The sequence below is a fragment of the Anser brachyrhynchus genome (genome assembly GCF_964034855.1).
Source record: "Anser brachyrhynchus genome assembly, chromosome: 2".
NCBI classification, from domain to species: Eukaryota; Metazoa; Chordata; class Aves; order Anseriformes; family Anatidae; genus Anser; species Anser brachyrhynchus.
The window spans coordinates 65,231,911-65,255,568 of NC_137695.1; the positions used below are offsets into that span (position 1 = coordinate 65,231,911).

General features: G+C 40.2%; 1 protein-coding gene across 16 annotated transcripts in view; it reads right to left on the minus strand.

Moving 5' to 3' along the window:
- Positions 1–21,035, minus strand: part of LOC308188652 (solute carrier family 12 member 7-like) — a 78,924-nt gene extending 57,889 nt beyond the window's left edge. For 2 of the 16 annotated variants that reach the window (XM_080577929.1, XM_080577928.1), the window contains exons 1-3: positions 20,639–21,035; positions 7,531–7,628; positions 5,190–5,312 (exon numbers count right to left, since the gene is read on the minus strand). In XM_080577929.1, the coding sequence (XP_080434055.1) occupies positions 5,190–5,312; positions 7,531–7,628; positions 20,639–20,753 (336 nt within the window). In that variant the 5' untranslated portion in view covers positions 20,754–21,035. Of the gene's footprint in view, positions 1–5,189; positions 5,313–7,530; positions 7,629–7,869; positions 7,966–12,364; positions 13,251–19,913; positions 19,974–20,076; positions 20,580–20,602 lie in introns of those variants that run through there. The other 14 variants (XM_080577924.1, XM_080577932.1, XM_080577937.1 and 11 more) reach the window with 14 other exon arrangements.
- Between the last annotated feature and the right edge of the window lie 2,623 nt (positions 21,036–23,658).

A 23,658-nucleotide genomic window follows, 5' to 3' on the forward strand; every position in this document is an offset into this window, starting at 1 on the left:
TCTCCTCATAGGAGAGCTGCTCCAATTCCATATTATGCTGCTCTGCCAGGCTACTACTTAATTATCATGTAATTTCAAGCACTAAAGTAGAAGAAAAAAATAAAAAACCACCACACGTACAAATCACACTTTCAAGCCACTATTTGGTGGAATACAAGTAAGTACACTGTTCATTTGGCCAGTCACTTCCAGACGGACTAACACTGTGCTGCATTAACAAAACTGCAGCAGTGGGCTGGAGGACTAGGATCACACTAAGAACAGCGTGAATTATCAGTATTGGTTCTCATATGTCTAACTACACCTTCAAATGAAAAGAAAAATGCAGAAGAAACAAAAACAGACAAATGAAGAACAGCAAAAAGCTAAAGCTGGACTTTATTCCATGCCATTGCTCACTATTCCAGTATCAAATTCCTGTACCTGTCAAGTCTTAATGCAAACCGTTCTAGTGCAAATATTCAGGCATCATACTATGAAACTCTCCTCCAGTCAAAGAAGTTCCAGGTACAGCCTTATTTTCAAACACCTTCTGATGTCTTCTGCAATGTGCTAATTTCCTTCTATTCCTTCAGTGTATTCCTCTATGACTTCAGTGGCAGGGAGGCATACTGAGAGGACCTGGAAAGGCCAGCTGATAAATACATGGCTGAGAGGCTGGCCATTGCAAGAATTTATGTATTTTTTGATTGTGGAAAGGTTTACTTGGCACCTGGCCTGATGGCTGCTGATGGGTCCCACCTGTCTCAAAAGGGGAAATGGATCCTAGCCCAGGAGTTGGCAAGGCTCATTGAGAGGCCTTTAAACTAGGTACAAAGGGGGACAAGGAAGAAATGAGGCTCGAGAGCAGTGAGTCTGGGGTAGCAATGCTGGGGCTGGGGGTTGGAGCGGTGGTGCAACTGAAGTGCATTTACACCAATGCATGCAGCATGGGCAACAAACAGGAGGAGCTGGAAGCCATCGTGCAGCAGGCAAACTATGACCTCGTGGGACCACTCCCGTGACTGCAGCGCCATGATGGGTGGCCATAAGCTCTTCAAAAGGGACAGGCAACAAAGGAGGGGCAATGGCATGTTTATATTAGAGAGTGTTTCGATGTTGTTTTCGATGTTGTAGAGCTCAGAGTTGGGAATGATAAGGTACAGTCCCTATGGGTTAGGATCAGTGGGAAGGCCAACAAGGCAAACATCCTGCTGGGGGTCTGTTATAGACCACCAAACCAGAATGAGGAGACGGATGAGGCATTCTACAAGCAGCTGGTAGAAGTCAAGCAATCACCAGCTTTTATTCTCACAGGGGACTTCAACTTCCCAGACATATGCTGGAAATACAATACAGCCCTGAGGAAGCAGTCTAGGAGGCTCCTGGAGTGTGTGGAAGATAGCTTCCTGACTCAGCTGGTTAGTGAGCCTACCAGGGGGGTGTCCCACTAGACCTGCTGTTCACACAGAAGGACTGGTGGGAGGTGTGGTGGTTGGGAGCTGTCTTGGGCAGAGCCACCATGCAATGGTCTATTATTAGTGAAGCTGGTGGGGGGGGCAGCATATGTCAATAAAACTTCTACCTTGGACTTCCGGAGGGCAGACTTTGAATTGTCCAGGACACTGATAGGGAGGGTCCCTCAGGAGTCAGTCCTGAAGTGCAAAGGGGTCCAGGAAGGATGGATGGCCCTCAAGAAGGAAGTCTTCAAGGTACAAGATCAGGCTGTTCCCTCTGTGCCATAAGATGAGCTGGCGGGGAAGATGACTGGCTTGGCTTAACAGGGAACTTTTACTGAGTGTCTGGGAGAAAAAGAGTTTGTGTCCAGTGGAAGAAGGGACAGGCAGCTCAGGGAGAGTAGAAGAAAGTTGCCAGCATATGCAGAGAAAAAAATTCAGAAAGGCTAAAGCCCAGCACAAGCTCAGCCTGGCCACTATGGTTAAGGATAACAAAAAAGGTTTTTATATTAACAGAAAGAGGAGAGCCAAGGAGAATCTCCATCCTTTGCTGGATGCGGAGGGGGAAGAGGGGGGGAGGGACATGACTGATGAGGATAAGGAAAGGGCTGAGGTTCTTAATGCGTTCTTTACATCTGTCTTTACCAGTCAGGGTACTCAAGAGCGTCCTGAACTGGAAGCTTGGGACAGGGAGCAGAAGAAACCCCCTGCAGTTCAGGTGGAAACAGAGACCTGTTGCTCCACCAGGACTGTCAGAAGTCCATGGGACCAGATGGGATCCACCTGAGGGTGCTGAGGAAGTTGGCAGATGTTCAAACACCACTTCCTCCAAGCTCAAGATCAGTGATTCCTTACAAGAAAGAAGTTGAGCAAGGGGGGCAGGAGACCTGCGTGGATGGGTAAGGAGCTCTTGGGAAAACTTAAACAGAAGAAGAAAGCATACATGATGTGGAGGAATGGACAGACCACTTGGGTGGAATATAAGAACATTGCCAGAGGTACAATTGGGAAGGCCAAGGGCTGGTTAGAATTAAATTTAGCAAAAGACATCAAGGACAACAAGAAGGACTTCTTCAAATACATCAGCAGCAAGAGACTAAGGAAAATGTGGGTGTACTGCTAAATGAGGTGGGTGACTTAGTGACAGCAGATATAGAGAAGGCAGAGTTACTGAATGCCGCCTTTGCTTCAGTCTACACTGCTAAGTCTAGCTCCCACACACTACAAAGACTGGAAAAGAGAGAAAACATGGAGAGAGGAAGACTTTCCCCTGGTTGAAGAGGATTCAGTTAGAGTTTAGACAAGCTAGACACCCACAAATCTATGGGCTCTGATCGAATGCACCCGAGGGTGCTGAAGGAGTTGGCAAATGTAATTGCCAAGCTGCTTTCCATCATCTATCAGCAGTCATGGCCATTTGGAGAGGTCCTGGATGGCTGGAGACTTGCTAATGTGACACCCATCTATAAGAAGGGTTGTAAGGAGGACCTGGGGAACTACAGGCCTATCAGCCTGACCTCAGTGCCAGGAAAGGCAATGGAACAGGTCATCTTGAATGCACACAGCATGTGGGGGACAACCAAGGGATCAGGCCCAGTCAGCACAGGTTCGTGAAAGGCAAGTCCTGCCTGACCAACCTCATTGCCCTCTATGACCGGGTGACCTGCCTGGTGGATGAGGGAAAGGCTGTTGATGTAGTCTACCTAGACTACAGCACGGCCTTTGACATCGTCTCCCACAGTATTCTCCTGCAGAAGCTGGCAGCCCATGGTGTGGATAGGTACACCCTTTGCTGGGTTAAAAACTGGTTGGACAGCTGGGCCCAGAGAGTGGTGGTGAATGGAGTGAAATCTAGCTGGTCACCAGTCACGGGTTGTGTTCCTCAGGAGTCGATGTTGGGGCCCACCCTCTTCAATATCTTTATTGATGATTTGGTTGAGGGAATTGAGTGTGCCCTCAGTAAGTTTGCAGATGACACCAAGCTGGGGGGAAGTGTCGATCCTCCAGAGGGTAGGTAGGCCCTGCAGAGGGACCTGGACAGGATGGGTCGATGGGCAGAGGCCAATGGGACATGTTCAACACATCTAAGTGCCGGGTCCTGCACTTTGGCCACAACTACCCCACGCAGCACTACAGGCTTGGGGCAGAGTGGCTGGAAAGCTCTGCAGAGGAAAAGGATCTGGGGATGTTGGTTGACACTCACCTGAACATGAGCCGGCCGTGTGCCCAGGTGGCCAAGAAGGACAACAGCATCCTGTTTTGTATCAGGAATAGCGTAGCCAGCAGGACCAGGAAGGTGATCGTACCCCTGTACTCTGCTCTGGTGAGGCCACAACTCGAGTACTGTGTTCAGTTTTGGGCCCCTCACTAGAAGGAAGACATCAAGGTCCTGGAACGTGTCCAGAGAAGGGCTATGAAGCTGGTGAAGGGTCTGGAGCACAAGTCCCATGAGGAGTGGCTGAGGGAATTGGGCTTGTTTAGTCTGAAGAAGAGGAGGCTCAAGGGAGACCTTATTGCTCTCTACAACTACCTGAAAGGAAGGTGTGGGGAGCTGGGGGTCAGCCTCTTCTTGCAGATAACTAGAGACAGGACTAGAGGGAATGGCCTCAAGTTGCACCAGGGGAGGTTCAGGTTGGAAATTAGGAGACATTTCTTCACAGAAAGAGTAGTCAGGCATTGGAACGGGTTGTCCAGGGAGGTGGGGAGTCACCATCCCTGGGGATGTTCAAGGAAAGATTGGATGTGTTGCTTAGGAACATGGTTTAGTGGGTGACATCGGTACTAAGGGGATGGTTGGACCAGATGATCTTAGAGGTCTTTTCCAACTCAATGATTCTATAATTATATGATTCTATTCATTCTTATCCACTTCTACTTCTTCCTCCATAGCTCAGAATAAAAAAAAATAAGACAAAATAATCAGTAGCAGCACACCCACTCCTACTGAAAGACAAATAATTTCCAGTACTCTTTTTCCTATATCTACCCTGAGTTTTCATTCTGTGGTTCATTCTCCAAGCCCTGCCAGTTCCACCTCATCATCTCTCGTCAAATAGAAGATTTTGTGATTTGTCAAGCTGCATGTTTTTGATCCAGCCTTTCTCCTTCTGAACCGATCCCTCTGCGAACGGTTGGAAGCAATCTAACATCTTATTGCAGATTGACTAGGTTGCATATACTGCTTTCCTAGAGGTCTAGATAGGGATTTTGGGTGTCCAGCAGACAATCCTCAGAGATTTTAGCTGTTATCTTTGAGCAAATATGTTTAGAAATGTGTTAGAGAGCCCTTCCCTCCTCTGAACATGGAAAATATAGAACTACTCAGAAAACAAAACTGCTGCCATATTAACAGAGTTTTCAAGTTTTCCTTCAATTTCAACCTGAGATAAAAAATAAAATGCATCATTAAACCAAACAAAGGAGAAAAAAATTACATTGCATCCTCACCAAAGGTAGATAAAAATACTTATGTTCATATAAGGATGGAAGGAAGAAGAAAAGAAGGGAAGAGGAAACTGCAATGCTTGCAGTGCTTGCTTTGAGTCCTAGTTTTACACATTTCATCTAGGACTTTTACAGCAAGTTCTTGCTAAAATATGCTTCCAAGAACAACAAATTGAGTCATATTGTGAACACTTCAATTTTAAGTACAGTATTATAAGTGTCCTGTTTTCAGGCATCCATTGATTTATTTTTTTTTAACCTTGAAAAATATTCCTCTTTTTGTGGCTAGCTTATCAGACGTTTAAATACCTTGACTTCTTTTCGCTTGGTGTCTTCATCTGCTTCATGTTCCACCACACCTTGAGTCAGATTCGTATAGTTTGCTAGTTTATTAAGAAGAGATGACACCATGGGATTGCTATCCATTTCCTCCTGTTGGGATTTTAAGACAACTGTGTTTATTAAAAAGTTTTAGTCATGATTTTATGATACTACTTCAAACAAACTCAGCAGGTTAGCCCTGACTAACTCAAATCCAGAAACTAGCGTGACAAAATACTAGTCATTTGTCAATCAACAAAAGTTCTAAATCTTTTTAGAAGGTCAACACTACAAGGCTATATTGCCTTTTTTTTTTAAAAAAAGCAAACTATCTTAGAATATGCAGATTGTAAAGCTGGAATATAAGGGAAATCTAGAGAAGGGCCATTATTCTAAAAATTATAAGGGACAATGTTTATGGGATTGTACTAGCAGCATCATTAGACACTAGCTGGATGTTGGAAAAAACACCTAAAGAATTGCCTCTGATAATTCTCTCAAGCACCAAGTATCTTCAGACTTGAAGACCTCTCAGGAACCACAATTCTTAAGGATCGTTCCCAAACCTACTGTTGTAGGCTTACAGATTTTTATCTCAAAACATGCATACTACTTCCAAAGCATGCATTTGTTGAAAATATAGGCACATATATTCTTATGACATGTAATTAAACATAAGTAGTATTACTTAACACAGAAGTCAGCCCATCTTTCTTCAGCCAAATATCTGCTACAAAACCAAAGCATGCTAAAAATAAAAATCCCAAAGAAGCACATATAATAAAAGTATTCCAGGAAAACAGAACTATGAAATTAAATCAAGCATGCAAGATCAAACAGAGGTAGACGAGATTAGGATGGCAAACAGTAAGATATAAGAACTAAGGCATCTTTGCCTGAAGGCATTAAGTCATAATAATCACAGTCAACAAATGTTAACTTTTTTGTACTTTTGTACGAAATGTTACAAACAAGTCAGCTGAAAACATGAGACTAGGAAACACACAACAAAATACATGCTATGAAAAGATTGAACACTGCATCAGCAATGGTGATGAAGTCACTAGAATGTTTTCAAGAAGACACTATAACAGCATGATCCATAATCTGAGATATGCAAAAGATAGTTTTCTTTATACCATCAGCTGAGGATTTAACATCAGGCAGTATTAAAAATAACTGATGCAAGCACATATTCAAAGTAGATTAGGGACAATGAAGAAAAAGCAGCAGGTACGGACAATTTATCAACACTGAGGAATACAGCGGCTTATTTGAACAATAGGTAATTTAGGATATTAATGAGTTAAGAGTCTGAAGGAGAGAAATTCAGTGACTAAACTCGATCATGGTTTCTGTCAAAAAACTATTAAAAAATTCTGTAAGTGACAAATAGACATTTAATGACTAACAACACTTTGATTTTTAGCACAATCTTCTCTAAGATTTAGTGAAAAGTAGTAAAATCAAGTATTCTGGTCATACAGAAGAAGGGAACTGAAACATGTCTTCTGTGCAAAGATATTTAGAAGAAAGAAGGAAGGAGCATAAGAGGAATACAAGAATGGTGGGTTGAATACAACAGCAAGATGAGCAAGCAATGTAACAAAGACCTTGTTTAATCAAAGCACCAAAGCAAGACCAGTGGATGCTGCTGGAGTAAAACTTAAGCTAAACTTACTGAAAGTACCATTTCAACGTGAAAACAGCACTTAAGTGTACCATATCAATATACTTTTTTTTGCCCTGTAAATGATTGCAATTACTCAGTGAATTAAACAGGCATTAAACTTGCATTATAAATCAGATGTTTATATTAGAAAGCAGAAATAGCTATGGTATGCTATACATTGTAACTGGACAATATATTTAAGTCATGGCCTATCACAGCTTATAGCTTCGCTTCCTTAAAAATAGTCTTTTTCCCCAGTTCAACATAATATATTTCCCGATTCTTTTAATACTTGATAATGCTTTGTTAAAACCACTAGATTAAAACTTTCAGCAACTACCAACAACTTCTAATTCCTAGACAAACAATTTTAAATGCAAGAAGGCTCATTTCTTCTCTTCACAGCAATGCATACCAATATTTACTGGTTTTGCATATATAAACTAGAATTTAGAAAAAAATGAGCTTTTTTGATTACAGCATTCCAACCTGTTGAAATGTAATGTTTTTCCCACTAAATTTCCCACTGATTTTCCCCCACTACACTAAATTTCAGGAAAAAAGGAGAGGGTTTTCCTTGTTTTCTATCTTATTACCACAACCTGAATTGAAGGTAAAATAAATTTTCTGTTGTAATATTTTATAAAAAAGACTTACCTCAAAGAGTGCCATGTTCTTTCCTTCATACATATTTCCTCTGTCCATCTCTGCACTGTTAATAAATGGACTACTTTCCCTGGCAATCCCATCCCCTGCTGTAAAACAAAACAACAACAAGGTTTTAGCATAAAAGGGATGTTCAGAAGATACTGTTTTAAGAATATTCCAGAAAGCAAATGGAACTAAAGTCAAATTGCTGCTTCAAAAAGCGGACAATTACAAATTATCTATCTTGATAAGGAATCACCATTCTGAAAAATCTACAGATCACTTGATGTAGCTATATTGTTTTAAAAAGAAATAATTAGCTTTTTTTTTGCTGTTGTTTTTGTTTGCCTTTTTGTTTTTGAAGTCTTAGGTTTCCAAAAATGAAGGGGTTCCCAAGGGTTAGTTCAAGAAGGTCTGAGTCAGTTGCAGAGACTGCGTCCACATCTAAGGAAATAAAATTTAAATTAACACTCTACAAAGGTTAGTCTATTTTGTCTTTTAAACTTCTACATATTATCACCTCTCTAGTTTACTTAAAAGCTCTCATTAATAGAACTTGACATAAACCTTTGGGGGATGTGGGGGGCATATTATGCTAGCCTAACTTTTCCGTACTTTATGGACTCCATTAAAAAAAAACAAACACTTCTGCAGTGTTGAGGCAGGAATTTATGCAAAAAGCTACAAAATAATTCTTTGTAGAAAAGCTGCAAAAATTGTGGGGATCTAGGATTCTTGGGATCTGTATCTATGATTCTCCTATGAGATGCCATACTTATTCTATTCCTTATTGAAATATCAATCTCACAAAGCTGTAGATCCCCTGCCCTGCTCTAAAACACCTTTTTTAAAAAAAAAATACAGCATCACTTCCACTAATTTCCAGTCCATGCAATACAAGAGGCATTATGTGCTCGTAACTGTCACAACACTGGAATTCCCAAATAGCTTCAAGTCCTTTGCTTGTGGTTTTTGGCCTTATATTTACAAGTTACAGCAATAACACCTACACAGTCTCTTCACCACATAATTAAAAAAGAGCTGAAGAACAAACTGTTCTTTTCCATGTGTTCTCTACTCTCTACTCCTTCCAGGGCACTTCCCCCCCCCCCCCTCCCCCCAAAGTCCCAGAACAATGTTATTACTAAGATAGACACCAGAAGGCAGTCTCGGCACCTCAAATACCATCCTGGTTGTAATAAGAGAAAAACAGATCTCAGTCCTTCAAGCAGATGAGACAGAATATCATTCAGGAGTGTTGTCAACCAGTCTTCATAGCTCCCTTAGCTTCACGGTATCACAATACTTACTAGTATCAAGACACAGAGATTCAAAAGATAGCTGTTGTCCATTAGGCCTCTAGAATTTATTCCATGGTCCAGTGAAGATTCATCCACAATCTACTGCTCTTATCTAGAGTTCTACCATAATGTCCAGCTTCCATTTTCTGTTTCTCTACTTAAGATTATGATTTTTTTGTTTCTCTACTTAAGCTTATCGCTGATAAGCTTATCACCGATCCAACTGCTTCAAGTCCTACAACCTGAATAATTCCCACTCCTCTTCACTGACCAGCTATCAAGCTTGTGTGTAGGTTTGTTATTTGGTTGTTGTTGGAGGGGGGGGGGGGGGAAGGTTGTTTTGTGTGGTGTGCGTTTTGTTGTTTTTTGTTTGCTTTTTACAGAGCATGATGGAATGTGCCAGTTTACTATATAATTGTCAGAGAAATTGGCTTTTATCAGCTCCATTACACTGTTTTTCTTATGTAAGATGCATATCTGAAAACAGAGAATGATGAAGACATGTCTCAAGTTTGGGAGGTAATATTCAGAAAGGCCATAGATCCATAGTCCATGCCCTCCCATACACACCTTTTTTTTCCTTTTTATAAAAAAAGGATTGCAGAGTTTCAAAAATGGATAATGATTTCCAATTCCAGTGACCACCAGCAGATGCCATGCCATTAAGGAACGGTTTTGTCCTCCACACAACTGTCATATTATCAGAACTCACAGATCCATATTCATAAAACAACCCTCTATGCAAAAAATCCGTATGCATCTTCCTTCTCATCTTTGCATCACGTGCATCATCTCTTCTCCTCATTAACGCCTCAGTACTGCATACCCGCAAAGTACTATTCTCTCCAGTTCATTACTCTTACAACTGCTTGGCTTCCATAGGCCAAGTTCCAGACAATAAACAATACATCCAGATTTGCAGTTTTACCCAAGCCTCTCTAGTACAATTAATGAGAAGAGCAACTATAGCTATTATAACAACCCAGCCCCAAAACCAATCTATCAGTTTTCCAATTGCAGATGCAATGTAACCCACAAAAGTTATTACAAACTGTCCTAGGGTTGTGTTAGCCCAAAGTTCAGAACTGCCAAAGTTATCAAATAATTTCTCATTAACATTTCCATGCACCAAACAAAACTTATATTTGAAATAAGTCTGCATTCGAAGTGTTGGTCATAAAGCCAAAGAAGCACATTGTTCAAATTCTCATTCCTCGAAAGTTTCATGAAGAGTAGTGACCCTCACAACCATTGATAGGTGAATACTTTAAGGTACATTACCAATAAAAAATATCTAAACAAATCCTAGCAAGTCGATATTACACAGCACAAGACAGAGCTCAACAGTATAGATTTACAATCAACATAAACAGGCAGAGACCACTTTGCCACAAAAAAGGTGTCCCTCTCATCTTATAACTTACCCAATCCTGGTCCTCACACAGACAGAACTGTAAACTATTCAGCAGGGGTTGGTGGAGTAATACAGAGTTCAGAGAGAACTATTTTGCTTTTATTTTCATTTTTTGCTGCAATTTTGAATCCAGTTGAGTTTGTGTGTTCACTACACAAGTGCTTATGCTGTCACTACAGAGACAAGAATAAGCAGCCTGAGTAAGCAAACACTTCTTTAGCACTAATGCCAATCTAACTAAATCATAGAACGACAGTAACAGTTCTGCCCTCACCCTCCTCCTCCACAATTCAAAGGAGTTGGAACGTTAAAAAAAGTATCACAGGTATCTTGTCTTAGGCAAAATGACAGACCAGAGCTTGGGAATTGAGAAGGCAAACAGTCATCTAAGTGATCCTAAATTTGCACTGAGATGCCTGTTCAAGAGATTAAGGACAAAAATATTAGACCATCTAATCTTATTTCCTGTCTTTCCACAGGTTACAGAATTTCATTAGGCTCTACAACTTTGACAAAACATGCTGAGATTTGACCCTCACGTTTTCAGAATTGAAATAAAAATAAAATGGTAGATATTTTCCTGTTATGATTGTTTTTTAATTAGAGGAAAAATCTCAAAGAATTGTTCCTTATTTCTATATTTGAATCTTCGAATTTCTATCTGTAACTTCCTAGTATACCTTCTGAATTTAACCACTTGCACTCCTTATTTTCCATCTGTGAAGGTTACAATACTCATCAAGTTTCTCAAACTTCTTTTGGAAAAACTAAACCAACTAAGCTCATAAAGCATTCTCCTAATCTTCAGTCATTTTTGTGGCAACATCCTTTCCAGTTTTTAAGATATATAAGAAAATACAAACTCTAAAAAATCAAATACAGCCTTCTACAATCTCAGTTGTGCTATTTACAGAAGTATAATAATCACCTTTCTACTGCAAGGATCATGCCCTTTACCACAGCATTAAACCAAGATCATGCTATTCTATTCCAGTCTGACCCCTAAATCCTTTCCAGATTCACTGGTTCCTCACTGTTCCACACTATACCTGTCACACACTGTTCACATTCAAGAAATGGTCCTATTTGCCTTTGTATTCAAGCAAATTTTGACCAAACAAGCCCATTTGGCAAGCATCTATGTCTCCTGTTATACTGTAACAAATTAACATTAATCTGAAAAAGCAGGTTATTTTTTAAATGGCAAAAGAATACAGATATTTCTCACTTCTCTGAAAACTATCTAAATTGAACCATATAGCCACAAATCAGCTTGGCCTTGATAAGTTCTCTAACAAACTAAGCAACAGGTACATTTAAAAAAAAACACTACATTTTCAAATGGCAACTCTTAATCACAGCCCATGTACATTGAAGTATGATCTGGTTAGCAAGATATAGTGATCTTTCTAATAAAAACTATGGTAGGCATTTCATGAAGTTAGTATTGGGTCATATTAAGAACAAACCACTATAAAATGAAAACATGAAGACAAGATGCTGTCTGTAAAAGCAGAAAAAAGCATCTATTGTAAATAAATATTTTAAGGTTAAAAAATTTAAAAAGTCACTTAAATATCTAAGTGTCATGTTGCCTGTGGCAAAAAGCATAAATTCCATCTTCTTCATAATGTATATTTACTTCCTATATGTCTTTTTTTTAATTAGCAGGCAATAAAAGGACTCAGACAATCTTAAATTAATTTCTTACCCCTCCTACTCCAAAAATGTATAGAAGTATTCTCTAGAGTGCTAAAGTAAACCCAAATTTTTAAAGAACAATTGCCTTACTTAAATTCAAATTAGGAAGAGACATCAATAACTTTGAACACATCTTGACCACCATAATTATTATTTTTTTTCCATTGGATGGGCTTAGGAAGTCAGTGCAATCTACTTCATTTACAAGTGATACTTTTAAAATAAGTGCCTAAGTATTTTTAATAAATCAACTAATTTCTTGCACTATTGCCACCAATGCCTAGTACAATTTAAGCTTCCTTGAAAAGCAGAACATGATGTACTTAACCTCCTTGTAAACACTTCATAGGACAGCTATAAGTATAGAACCTGATACTTAAGTAAAATAGTCATTAAAACGCAATACTGTAGATAGAAATAGACTCACTTGGATTTTGCCCACTTTCTTCATTATCTTGCTCATTCATAATTAAAGTAAATCAAATCACCCTTCTCTGCTGATTCTTCATGCATCAAGAATGGAAACAAACTGACAGTTACGTCTTCCCAGCTTTGCTTAAGACCTCAAATCCTGTTTCTTACTAGTAAGGGATTAATCCTGAAACAAATCATTAAGGTTTCATGCACTGTGAACAGGCACATGATAAAGCCAAACTATATGACAGTCACAAACTCTCTGACCAGAATTAAGCTGCAGGATTTCTGTTAGCAATAAACACTGTACTTAGTGAAACGGACAGGATCAAGTTAATGAAAACCTCTCTCTTTACCTAATAATAGCTATTGCTTAAGGTTTTCTTCACATCAAATTAATTCACCTTGAGATACTTTTAAAAAGATTGGTACACACTAACAACAAATAGTAGTAACCTATTCCACAGATTTATGTAGTATCAAAAAAGTTGGTTTTATGCATCAAGTACATACGAACAGATCTTAGGCAAGTATAGTTGCTAAACAATGATTTTATGTAGGAAGAGCTTGTAGTATTGTACTTAAGATGTAGCAGATAAATAAAACACTTGAAAATATAATCCTAGTAACTTTGCAAGCACTCTTTTTAATTTCAAAATACTTGTGTTAAAAAGGGGTCCCCTTTACGACTTGGCTTAGAAGTTGTTAATTCTCTTTCAAATTAGATATACCATTGTTTTCTGGTTTATGCATTAACTTATTTTACACATTCTACACTAGCCTCAAGCAACTTCATACAAACTATTTCAATTCTATTAAACTGATGTTATTGCTTAGAGCAGACTATTTCCTGTGGTCTAATCTTCGCATCAAAACTGAAATCTAATTTTCTCTGTGACCTTAACACTTTACACTAAAAAAAATGGTCACCTGTGGAAAGGCCAGAAGGCTCCTTCCAGGAACATTTCCTAAAGCTCCTCTTGCAAGAGCTGCTTTAAGTGAGCGATACTGCAAAAAGCCTGGCTCTTGTCACTCCTCGTTTTGACTCCTACACCTCTTCCCGCCCCGCCCCCCTCCCCCCCCCCCCAAAAAAAAAAAAAAAAACAGCTTGTGGAACTGAGGAGCACTTGCACTGTATAAGTCTTGCCAGCAGAGGGAGATAGGACTAATCAATAGCAGCGAGCAATTCGATTGTTTCTGTCCTGGTACGTTTCTATCAGGCCAGCTCTAAAGTAACAAAGCCAAGCCCTGTTATATTTTCAAGGAAAGTAAGCTTCCCATTCTTCAAGATAGAAATAATCTACTAAAAGGTTTTACTCGCTTCAAGCAAGCAGGCTTGCAAGAAGAGGCTTTCAGTGTAAGAAGGCACAAACATGTCCCCCTGTTAGAAGGCAAGAAAGAGAGTAAGTTTTTCCTTTCTTCTTCCAGAAAGAGTGAGATCTTAATTTGTTCAGATACATATTTTCATAATAAATAATGTTTTTTAAAGCAGTTGCCACTAATAATGTCATCTTCCAAAGGCTCCTAGAACGATTCCCTAAACAGGCTTGAATAGTGCTTATTTTTCGTTGCTGTGAGTGACCTAAAGGATAGAGCTAATTAAAGGAGCTAATTAAGAATGCTAGCTGTTGACAAATTAGGAAGCAAATAAATACTTTCAAAGGATAGGGACATTATTAAGCTATGTTTCCCTGTAGCTATGATTCAAGAGCAAAGTTATTTAAGGACCAGAGATAATACACTGGGGGAAGGGGTAAGAAGGGGAGGGGGGCAGGCTACTGCAGACAGAATCCTGATAGCATGACCTATACTAACCACAGAAATAAAATAATTAATATTCTGCTAACTACTATCTGGACAATTCACAAAGCCATGGCATACAAACAGCTGCAGTTATACATGTTATAGTATGCACAAAACATCCTCCTTATTTAACTGGTACATCCAATACAATAAAGTAAGAAAACAAGTATTACCCAATTATGCAAGTACCACCACAAAAACCAGGAAAGGGTTATGGGAATCTATTAGGAGAATAATTAGGAGAATCTATTTTTGAACAATGGAACCCACGTTGGGTAAAAGGGGAAAAAATCCTCACAAGTTCATTATTTCTACTCAAATCCAGAAAATAAGTAGTTTTTGATAAAACTATAGTTCATTAGTTTAGAGAGCAAATAAAAATAATCTGCATTATTTTTAAGGTGGCGATGTGTGTTGAGATGGGAGTGGAACAACGCTGTTGTTCTACAATGAGCTGACTCACAGAAATAAAGCCTACTGAAAAAAACTTAGTATTCCTATTATAGCCAGTTTCTTGCTGTTTTGGCTCCCTAAAACAGTCCACAAACAGTAATACTGGAGACAGACCTAGTTTATTCAGCAGCAGCTATTATGATCTGCTATGCTTTAACATCTTGACTATATATCCCTTACAGTGCTTGAGATTTTAATACATGGTTCACAATAATCTTAAAAATTATACCATAACAAAACATTATGAACAAAGTCTTGTTATGAAAAACTAATAAAAAACAGTTGCACCAGAAGAATTTTATTCACCATACTCTGATGACTGGAAATATATCATTAAGAAAAGAAAGCCAGATTTCCAACAATAAAATGATCAAGAGATCTCAGTAACAGTATTTTCATTACTGGATCAGAGAATTTAACATTATGAGGGTTTTTATCGCTATATCTGATATTCTCTCCTCCTAGAATAGTCTAAAATTGTTTTATAACTAGAATTATTTATATTTAGCTCTTAGGCAATAAGTCCTATATGGGAATGTTAGCATTTAATTTACATGACATCAACAGAATTGAATAAAAATAATAATTTGTAGTCCGTATCAAGCAGTAACTTAACATTCTCTTTCTGTAAAGGAGAAAACACTGTAACAGTCTAAAAACATGTTTGAACAGTTACAAAAGTGAAATTATTTAGTTCATTATCCTTAACTCTGACTCTCTTATTCCCACTTATTTCCCTTGTAGCTATTAATAGAGCAGAAACACTCGAATTAAATTGGCTACATACATCATTTTGAAATGGTGAATGGACCAATTAGAGTCTCTTGGCATAGCTAGGCATACATCTGGAGATGACCTGGACAGTCAATGCCCCTCGCAGCAAAGAAAAATCCTACGTTTCAACCACACCTGTGATCAACTGTCAGATGTGCCTTTCTCTGCAACAGGAGTAGTACTCTCCATTCCAAAACTGTATTATACAGCATGCCAAGGGGCAGGGGGAAAGTAACCAGTAATTTCTCTAAAGGGAGACTGCCTCACAAAGCTGAAAGTGCTCTTTCAGAGAATCAATAAGAATGGAAATCGAATTTATATAGTCTGCCATCAGGATCTCTGACTTAGTCTGCCAAGACATTTGAAACGAATGTGAATTTGAAATGAAATTCACTGAACATGCTTAAAGAAATAAAGTGACCATGGACTGAAAGAGGAGATTTCAGATAAGCCATCAGTAAATGAGTATGAAAATAGACCAGTATGGTCTACTCAGACAAGGGAAATAGTCAGATGGCTGTTTAAGTTCTGCTGAGACATATACTGTTCCATATATTAATAAAATGCAACAACAAAAATAATTAGGTGCCCAGAGGTATGACAGCTGGAAACTCTTTCAAGTTATTTAGTTTAGTCAAGACACAAGGTAATTGTGAAGTGCTGCAGAGGACCTTTGAGACTAAATGGATATTAACACAACAGGCAAAATTCAACATAGAATTGTAAAAGTCAGTATTTACATACATGAAGGAAAACAACCCTAGATAGTACGGCTCCAAGCTAGCTGATTCTTATCTTTCATAAATGAGATACTCTGTTTATGACTTTCATAAAAACACCTGTACAAAGATTTTTTCAAAACACAGCTTGAACATTGGGAATGAAAAATAAAGTCCATGTTAGACAAAGGTATAAAAAGCATAGTCCATTCACAACATGATTAGTACACACTGTTCTTGAACCTCCATCCTTCCAAAATGAACAGAAGTAGAAATAGTTCAAGAGAAAGACAGTAAGGAGAACAAGTAGTAAGGAATGATTCCCACATAGAATGACTTATCACACTCAGTTTGTAAAGTGATAGGGTTGAGATGGGATTAGGTTTATAAAATCACGAGTAATCTGGAAAGGGATTGACAAGTATTAGCTTGATTTGATGACTGGTTCAGAAATAAACAAAAAGTAATATGCCACTGAACAGCAGAATTTACTGCCAGCTTCTGATATACCAAAAACACATTATCTTCCTGACTACATAGGAGAAACATGCTGAGTGTATTTAGAATAAAAATAAATTTAGAATTTGATTCATTTTTTCTTAATTTTGTGAGTTTATATTTTTAAATCAAGTTTCACAGAAACCTCAGCTATATCTGACCCACAAGTGGTTGGAGCCTGGAAGAACATGGAAACAATATCATGTTCACCAGCCCATGTATATCCCTAGACAACAGCATCAGCCTCTGGCCAGTACTGGAAACACCATGCACACCGCTGATTCATTATCCCTCTCCATCCTGCTTATGTACTTAATCTATGGAGATTTAAATAAGTGTGAAGATATGGAGAAACTGCAAGGGGATGAAGCAGAACACAAAAATGTAATGTATTTTTCTGTGCAGTAAGTTCTGAACTGCAGACTGGTCCTGTGTTTAAGCAGAAGCAGACAGAAAATCAGCTACTAATGTCAGTGAGATTAACCTGTCTTCCCTCCATTGCATATACGCACCCTCAACTATTCCCTTGTTTTCCTGGAATTAGCATTTTACAGAAAGTAACAGAATCCCCACTTAAGTACAAATGCTATGACTTCTTTGGAATCGATCAAGTTTGCCATTGATATTCCTTGTAATTGAGGTTCTTCAATTTAAGTTTTTTTGTAGGAGTTACTTGTCATATTGGTTTCTAAATAAGACACTGCTGTGGCTAGGTATATAACACTGCAGGATGCTAGTTAATGTTCCAAAACATCTGACATGTTGAACTTGTAATGAAAGACAAATTTGATCGATTTCAAAGTTTTCAGAGGTCTATACAATAGGCAGTTATTACTGATGTATGTGAAGAAAAAAAAAGCCAGAAATTCTTATTAAACTTCATCCATTACTCCCCCTAGAACAGATCACTCTTTCCTTCTCTTCTTTTACTAATTACTATTTCCTAAGCACTCTTCCCTTATAGGGAACTATAAGATCACTGAACAAGACAGGTACACATAAATATATACAAAGTAGCAGGAGGAATCTGAATCAGTAAGACCCCAACCTTCAACAGTATTGTTCAATCCAAACATTAATTTCTGACCTTCCCCATAACTCTTCATCACAAATCCTACTATAGCCAGTACTATAATCCAGGCAAGCAGCCACTCATGTAAGCTTTCACCTCCTATGCACACATATAAGCGTCACACAATCAGAAAATACAAGGCTAGAATTTCACGTTTATGGAGTGAGGAACGTAGAGTAAGAACATCTCAGCTTACTCTCTGATCACATAGATGAGTTATCAGATGAGAATGTATGAAAAAGGGAGACTACACAGAAAAGCTGATAATAACAAAAGTATTTTACTTGCGATACACACTTAAAAAAAATGACTAGGGTAGTCAAGGCAATTTCAAAACAATTATTTATATGTTAGCCATACAATTCAGTTAAAACTGATAAAATTCTAGATAGCCCAAACAATAAGATTACATGCTGAGCTATATAGGCTGAGGGTGATCTAAAGCAGGTCTCATTCCACCTGTTTTCTTACTCCCACCTTTACTCCCAGCTGTACCCTTCTTCCACCTTTTTACAACTTTAGCAATTCTCACTTTTTATAGCACTCATTCACTTCAACTCCAAAACCAGAAAAAGCATGTTTTTCCCCATTGCACTAGTTCTGTTTTCTGCTAGTTTTAACACAAGCCTTTAGATGGGCTTAACCACAGTATCTTTTAGCTGAGGTTAATATTAACAAATCCAGTATTTTAGGATTTCTTAAAGCTCTCAGAAGAATGAATGAGTTAAGGATAACTATTTGATTACAGAGCATTAATCTAATGATCTCACGCATTACAGGTTTACATACCACAGATACGTATAATACCTAAGGCAACATTACGTATGCTGTTTATTTCCTCAACCTCTGTATCCAAGTATAGCATCTAATCTCTCTTACTGAACTTAGACCTCTCTGACTGTACCTTGTCTACAGGTTGAAAAAGCTTTTTCAGTGTTTTCCTCTCTACTTGTTATTTACAGATCCATTAACAGGAAAAATTAAACTCATTGGCTCCAGTGATGGATTTCTAGAAGACTACAGTCTTCTAGAATGTGCAAATATAACTCTCAGGCCCACATAAATTCGACTTAATTATATGAAAAATTACGAACTCTTACACCATGAAAAGGTTATAAATAAACCATTACAAAAGCACCAACTCCACTCTTCCCTTTTCCAACCCTGCAAGATTTCTGAATGTTCCGGACTTTCCAGATGCTTCATATATATGCACACTAACAACTCATGTCTAGCCATACTCATATTTATGTTCAGTATTTTGAAATGTGATATGGCCTAACACCACACTCTGTGCCTTTCTGACTACCTTATCACTGTAAGGAAAGCCGCCTAAACTGATTAATTCTGTGTTGCAGTCACTCTTCAGAAATTCATTTTTTTCTGCCCTTTATCCAGCCAGTATATGAATCAAACTGCTCTCAGAGTTTATACTGTTTATGACTTCCTATTCAATTTAGTTTAAGAATAACAACAACAAAAAAACTTTAACAAAAATTGCCAGTTATTTGAACAGTTGCTCATTATTTCAACATACTGAAGGAAATGCAACTACAAATAACATGCAACTTTTTCAGGCAGGTTGGGGGGTGAGGGGAGCAAGCTCTGTGGGAAAACAAATGAACACGTGCTCAAACACAGATGGTGTTGGACTAGATCATTAAAGTTCCCTTTCAACCAAACCATTCTATAATTCTGTAACAAACAACCCAATTTTGTCAGCTTGTTTTTCTCAACCACCTTTCCAAGGAATCTTTACGCACAAATGGATGAAAATAAATAATTAACTTTGTCAAATATTTGTTTTCACATTTTCGTGTTCACATCCTACATCATATGGTATTATCCTTATTTTATCTGTGACCTATATCACCAGCAGGAGAAACCACCATTATGACAAACTGCCTTTTTACAACCTGTCTTTTCACCTGTAATCATCTAACATCTAAAAAAAAAATTGTATTAGGAACATGTTTCGACTGTAATACAGTGTCCAAAATAACATGCGAGATTCAACCAGCTTTCACAGTGCTGGCCTACTCAGGGACCATGCTTGGCATTGCTGCTGCAACATACTTCAGAAAGAGGAAGTGTTGAGGGCTTTTGAGCCAAAGGAAAATAGAGTTATTACTTCCCTAGAAGGGCCTTATTATCTGAGTGACAAAAGCTCTTATTTTCCCACCACTGCTTGTAGACAAATACCCGTTCTGTCACAGAACAGGCTGCCCTGAACAGAGTCTTACAATGTTCAAGCTCCACCTCAGGTTCGATTCTTCTCACCTCGGTGCCATCATGAGTGAGGCCTAGTAGAAGAGAACATTTCTAATGCACTACTATCAGGTAAAAAACCTACCACATCTAATAAAACACAGATGCTGATGCACAGGCACATAGCTAGACAAACACCTGAAACAATCCAGGTATGATTACACTCTTCTTCACAGTCAGAAATCTCTCCTCCTCTCTCTCCAGTAAACTCCACCGGGACCTGACTTTTAAACAGAAACATAGCTTTTATGCCTTCCCGCTTAACTGCCAGCGGCGCTGGTTACTCCTGTTCTCCCGCAAAGGCACGAAGCAGACCCAGACTTGCACCGCGGCTCACTGTCCTCAGCGGGCCGCCGCGCGCACTCGGCAGGCAGCGAGCAGCCCCGCTCCCGAGGCTAGAGCTGACCCGGGAGTACTTCCTCGTCTCGGCCAGTGGCGACTGCAGTAGTATGTGGAAACACAGAGAAATAAACTCTCAGCCACCTCAGGCACCGGACTTTCGTCCTCTCCCGCACTTCCCCCACCTGAGCAGGGCACGTAGACCCCGCAACACCCGCTACAGAAAAGAAAGGCATCCCCTTTACATGTAGCACAGGCCCTCCGGGAGCGACTCGGCCCGCCCCTCCACAGCCCGGTGGCACCGGGAACCTCGCTCCTCACACACACAAACACCCGGCGCCACCCCGCTCCTCTCTCTCACTGGGGCCCCGGTCCCTGTTGTCCTCTTCCTCCTCCTGCCGCTGCGCATCCCGCTCCGCCGGGTCCCGCTTCTCGCCCTGCGCCTCTACCGGCACCACAGTGAAGTTGGTCGGCATCGCACGCCGCCGACCCGAGCGCAGCTCCCGGAACACACTGGCACCTCCCCCCCAAGGTAGCGGGTAGGGTGAGGCGAGCGCTACCGCCTCCCTCACGTGAGAGCCATTTCCTCACGCAGCGGGAGGGGGGTGGCCGACACCAAGCCACCGCCTCCTCCTGCCACCGCTTCCAGTAAAAAATGGCCTAAGCGATTTTATTGGAGACAAGGCTCCGATGTGAAAGGTCGCTTGGTGCACGCAGGTGGGAAGGGAAGGTCTTATTTACATATATGCAGCTTCCCAGTTCAGAGCTGAGGCAGTCTGTGGCAGATTTTGTTCTCCTGCAGGGGTGATGCGGAGCGCCTAAGTGCTCCTAAGGCAGGGAGAAGTGGGTCCAGCTAGTGCCATTGGGTAAACAGCCAGCGGAGGGTGTGTGTTTGTGTATCAGTGCTACGGCTATTGGGCACAAAAACAAACAAACAAACAAAAAAAACCACCACACACAACACACCTTCCTCTCCTTGTCAAATCTTGCCTTGCACATATGCCTGCAGCACTAGGACTACCAGGCTGCTGCTGCTTCTCAGATCCCAGCAGACAGAAACTATCTTCCAAAGGAAACCAAAGCCAGACTGTAGGGTACTGAACCTCTAAGGTATGACAGCATCCAGAAACCCCATGCAGGGGCTTTGCAGGTCACCTTTTAGATGAGTGGAAGAGAAAGTCCTCTGCGCACCTTGGAATTACCAGATACAGATGGTTCCCAGAAATCTGCTCTCCTACACAGTAGCTGTGGGTTGTAGAGGACAGCAGAAGGCTCCACGTTCCATGCTCGAGTAAACATGTAATCTCTGACCTAGAGTGAAGCAGATTCCAAGAATCAGTGAATGGGCTGATTAAAAAAAAATATTAATTATGTAGCATTAGTGATGAGCTGTAGCTCTTGATTATCCTAAACATCCTTCCCAGAGCAGGATTGTACCATCTCCACTCCAAAAGTGGGAAAAGCAGGCTTGGAAACTAAGGTCCTTTTTTTTCCTTCTTCTGCTCTTCTCCCTTCCCAGCAAAATGTTAGAATAGAGCAGGACTCATTTTGGTGCATATCTATGCATTTTTGAAGAAGACTCTGAATGGTCTGCAGGTCCTATACCTCAGTGGGATGGAAGATGTCAACCTAATGCACGGTCTGATGGAGTAGATGCCTCCAAATAAGGGGGATTCTGGACATCAGAGATGACAGGGAAGTGTACCCAGATATGGTAGGATAGATAGCAGGTCAGCAAGAAAAGGAGAGGCAGAGAGGCATGGTAACTGATGTCTGGTATGGGCTTGGCAGTTTGCCCTCATTCAGTCTGTAGTATAACTATAGGGCCGGTACTTTTCAATATTTTTATAAACGATCTGGATGTAGGAATAGAAGGTATTTTGAGCAAGTTTGCTGATGACACCAAACTTGGAGGAGTTGTGGACTCGATTGAGGGTGGAAAGGCCTTGCAGAGGGATCTGGATAGGTTGGAGAGCTGGGCGATCACCAACCGCATGAAGTTCAATAAGAGCAAGTGCCGGGTCCTGCACCTGGGACGGGGAAACCCTGGCTGCACATACAGACTGGGCGATGAGACGCTGGAGAGCAGCCTAGAAGAGAGGGATCTGGGGGTCGTGGTAGACAGCAAGTTGAATATGAGCCAGCAGTGTGCCCTGGCGGCCAGGAGGGCCAACCGTGTCCTGGGGTGCATCAAGCACGGCATCGCTAGTAGGTCAAGGGAGGTGATTGTCCCGCTCTACTCTGCGCTGGTGCGGCCTCACCTCGAGTACTGTGTGCAGTTCTGGGCACCACAGTACAAAAAGGACATTAAACTGTTGGAGAGTGTACAGAGGAGGGCTACGAAGATGGTGAAAGGCCTGGAGGGGAAGACATACGAGGAACGGCTGAGGTCACTGGGCCTGTTCAGCCTGGAGAAGAGGAGGCTGAGGGGAGACCTCATCACAGTCTATAACTTCCTCGTAAGGGGGTGTCGAGAGGCAGGAGACCTTTTCTCCATTAACACCAGTGACAGGACCCGCGGGAACGGGGTTAAGCTGAGGCAGGGGAAATTTAGGCTCGACATCAGGAGAGGGTTCTTCACAGAGAGGGTGGTTGCACACTGGAACAGGCTCCCCAGGGAAGTGGTCACTGCACCAAGCCTGTCTGAATTTAAGAAGAGATTGGACTGTGCACTTAGTCACATGGTCTGAACTTTTGGGTAGACCTGTGCAGTATCAAGAGTTGGACTTGATGATCCTTAAGGGTCCCTTCCAACTCAGGATATTCTATGATTCTATGATTCTATAGTAATGAGAAGATGGCTGCATGAGAAAGAACTTTCTTTCTTAGAGATGTGTCTCCTCATCCTTCTCCTGCCTTTTCCAAGAAACTAACTGAAATGGTATCTTTGTTAGCGATAAGGGATTTACAGTGTTATTGATAGTACTGCAGAGGCAAGGATATTTTGGGGCACATTTTACTTTAAATTTAATTTCATCATGGTAAAGGCTATTATCAAAATTAACAGTACTATGGAACCAGATACAATGATTAACTAGAATGGCAAATGTAATTTTAAAATATATTTGAAAAAATATAATTCTCTCTTCAAAACAGACTGAACAGTGTGCATGGTGTCATGTATAAGCATTGATAAGAGAATTTGAAACAGATGATAATTTTTCAATACCATCCATCCGGTGCTTAAGAATTCCACTGAAAGAAATTCATGTACAGTGAAGAAGATGAAAACTTCACATCTGTATGCACAGAAGGTGGAATGGGGAGAAATTAGGACTGCAGTGTTCAATTTTGATTCAACATGATACAACTTATACACCTAGAAATGATAAGAGCAAGAGAAAACAAAGCTTTGGACCAAACAACTTTTGAATGAACACG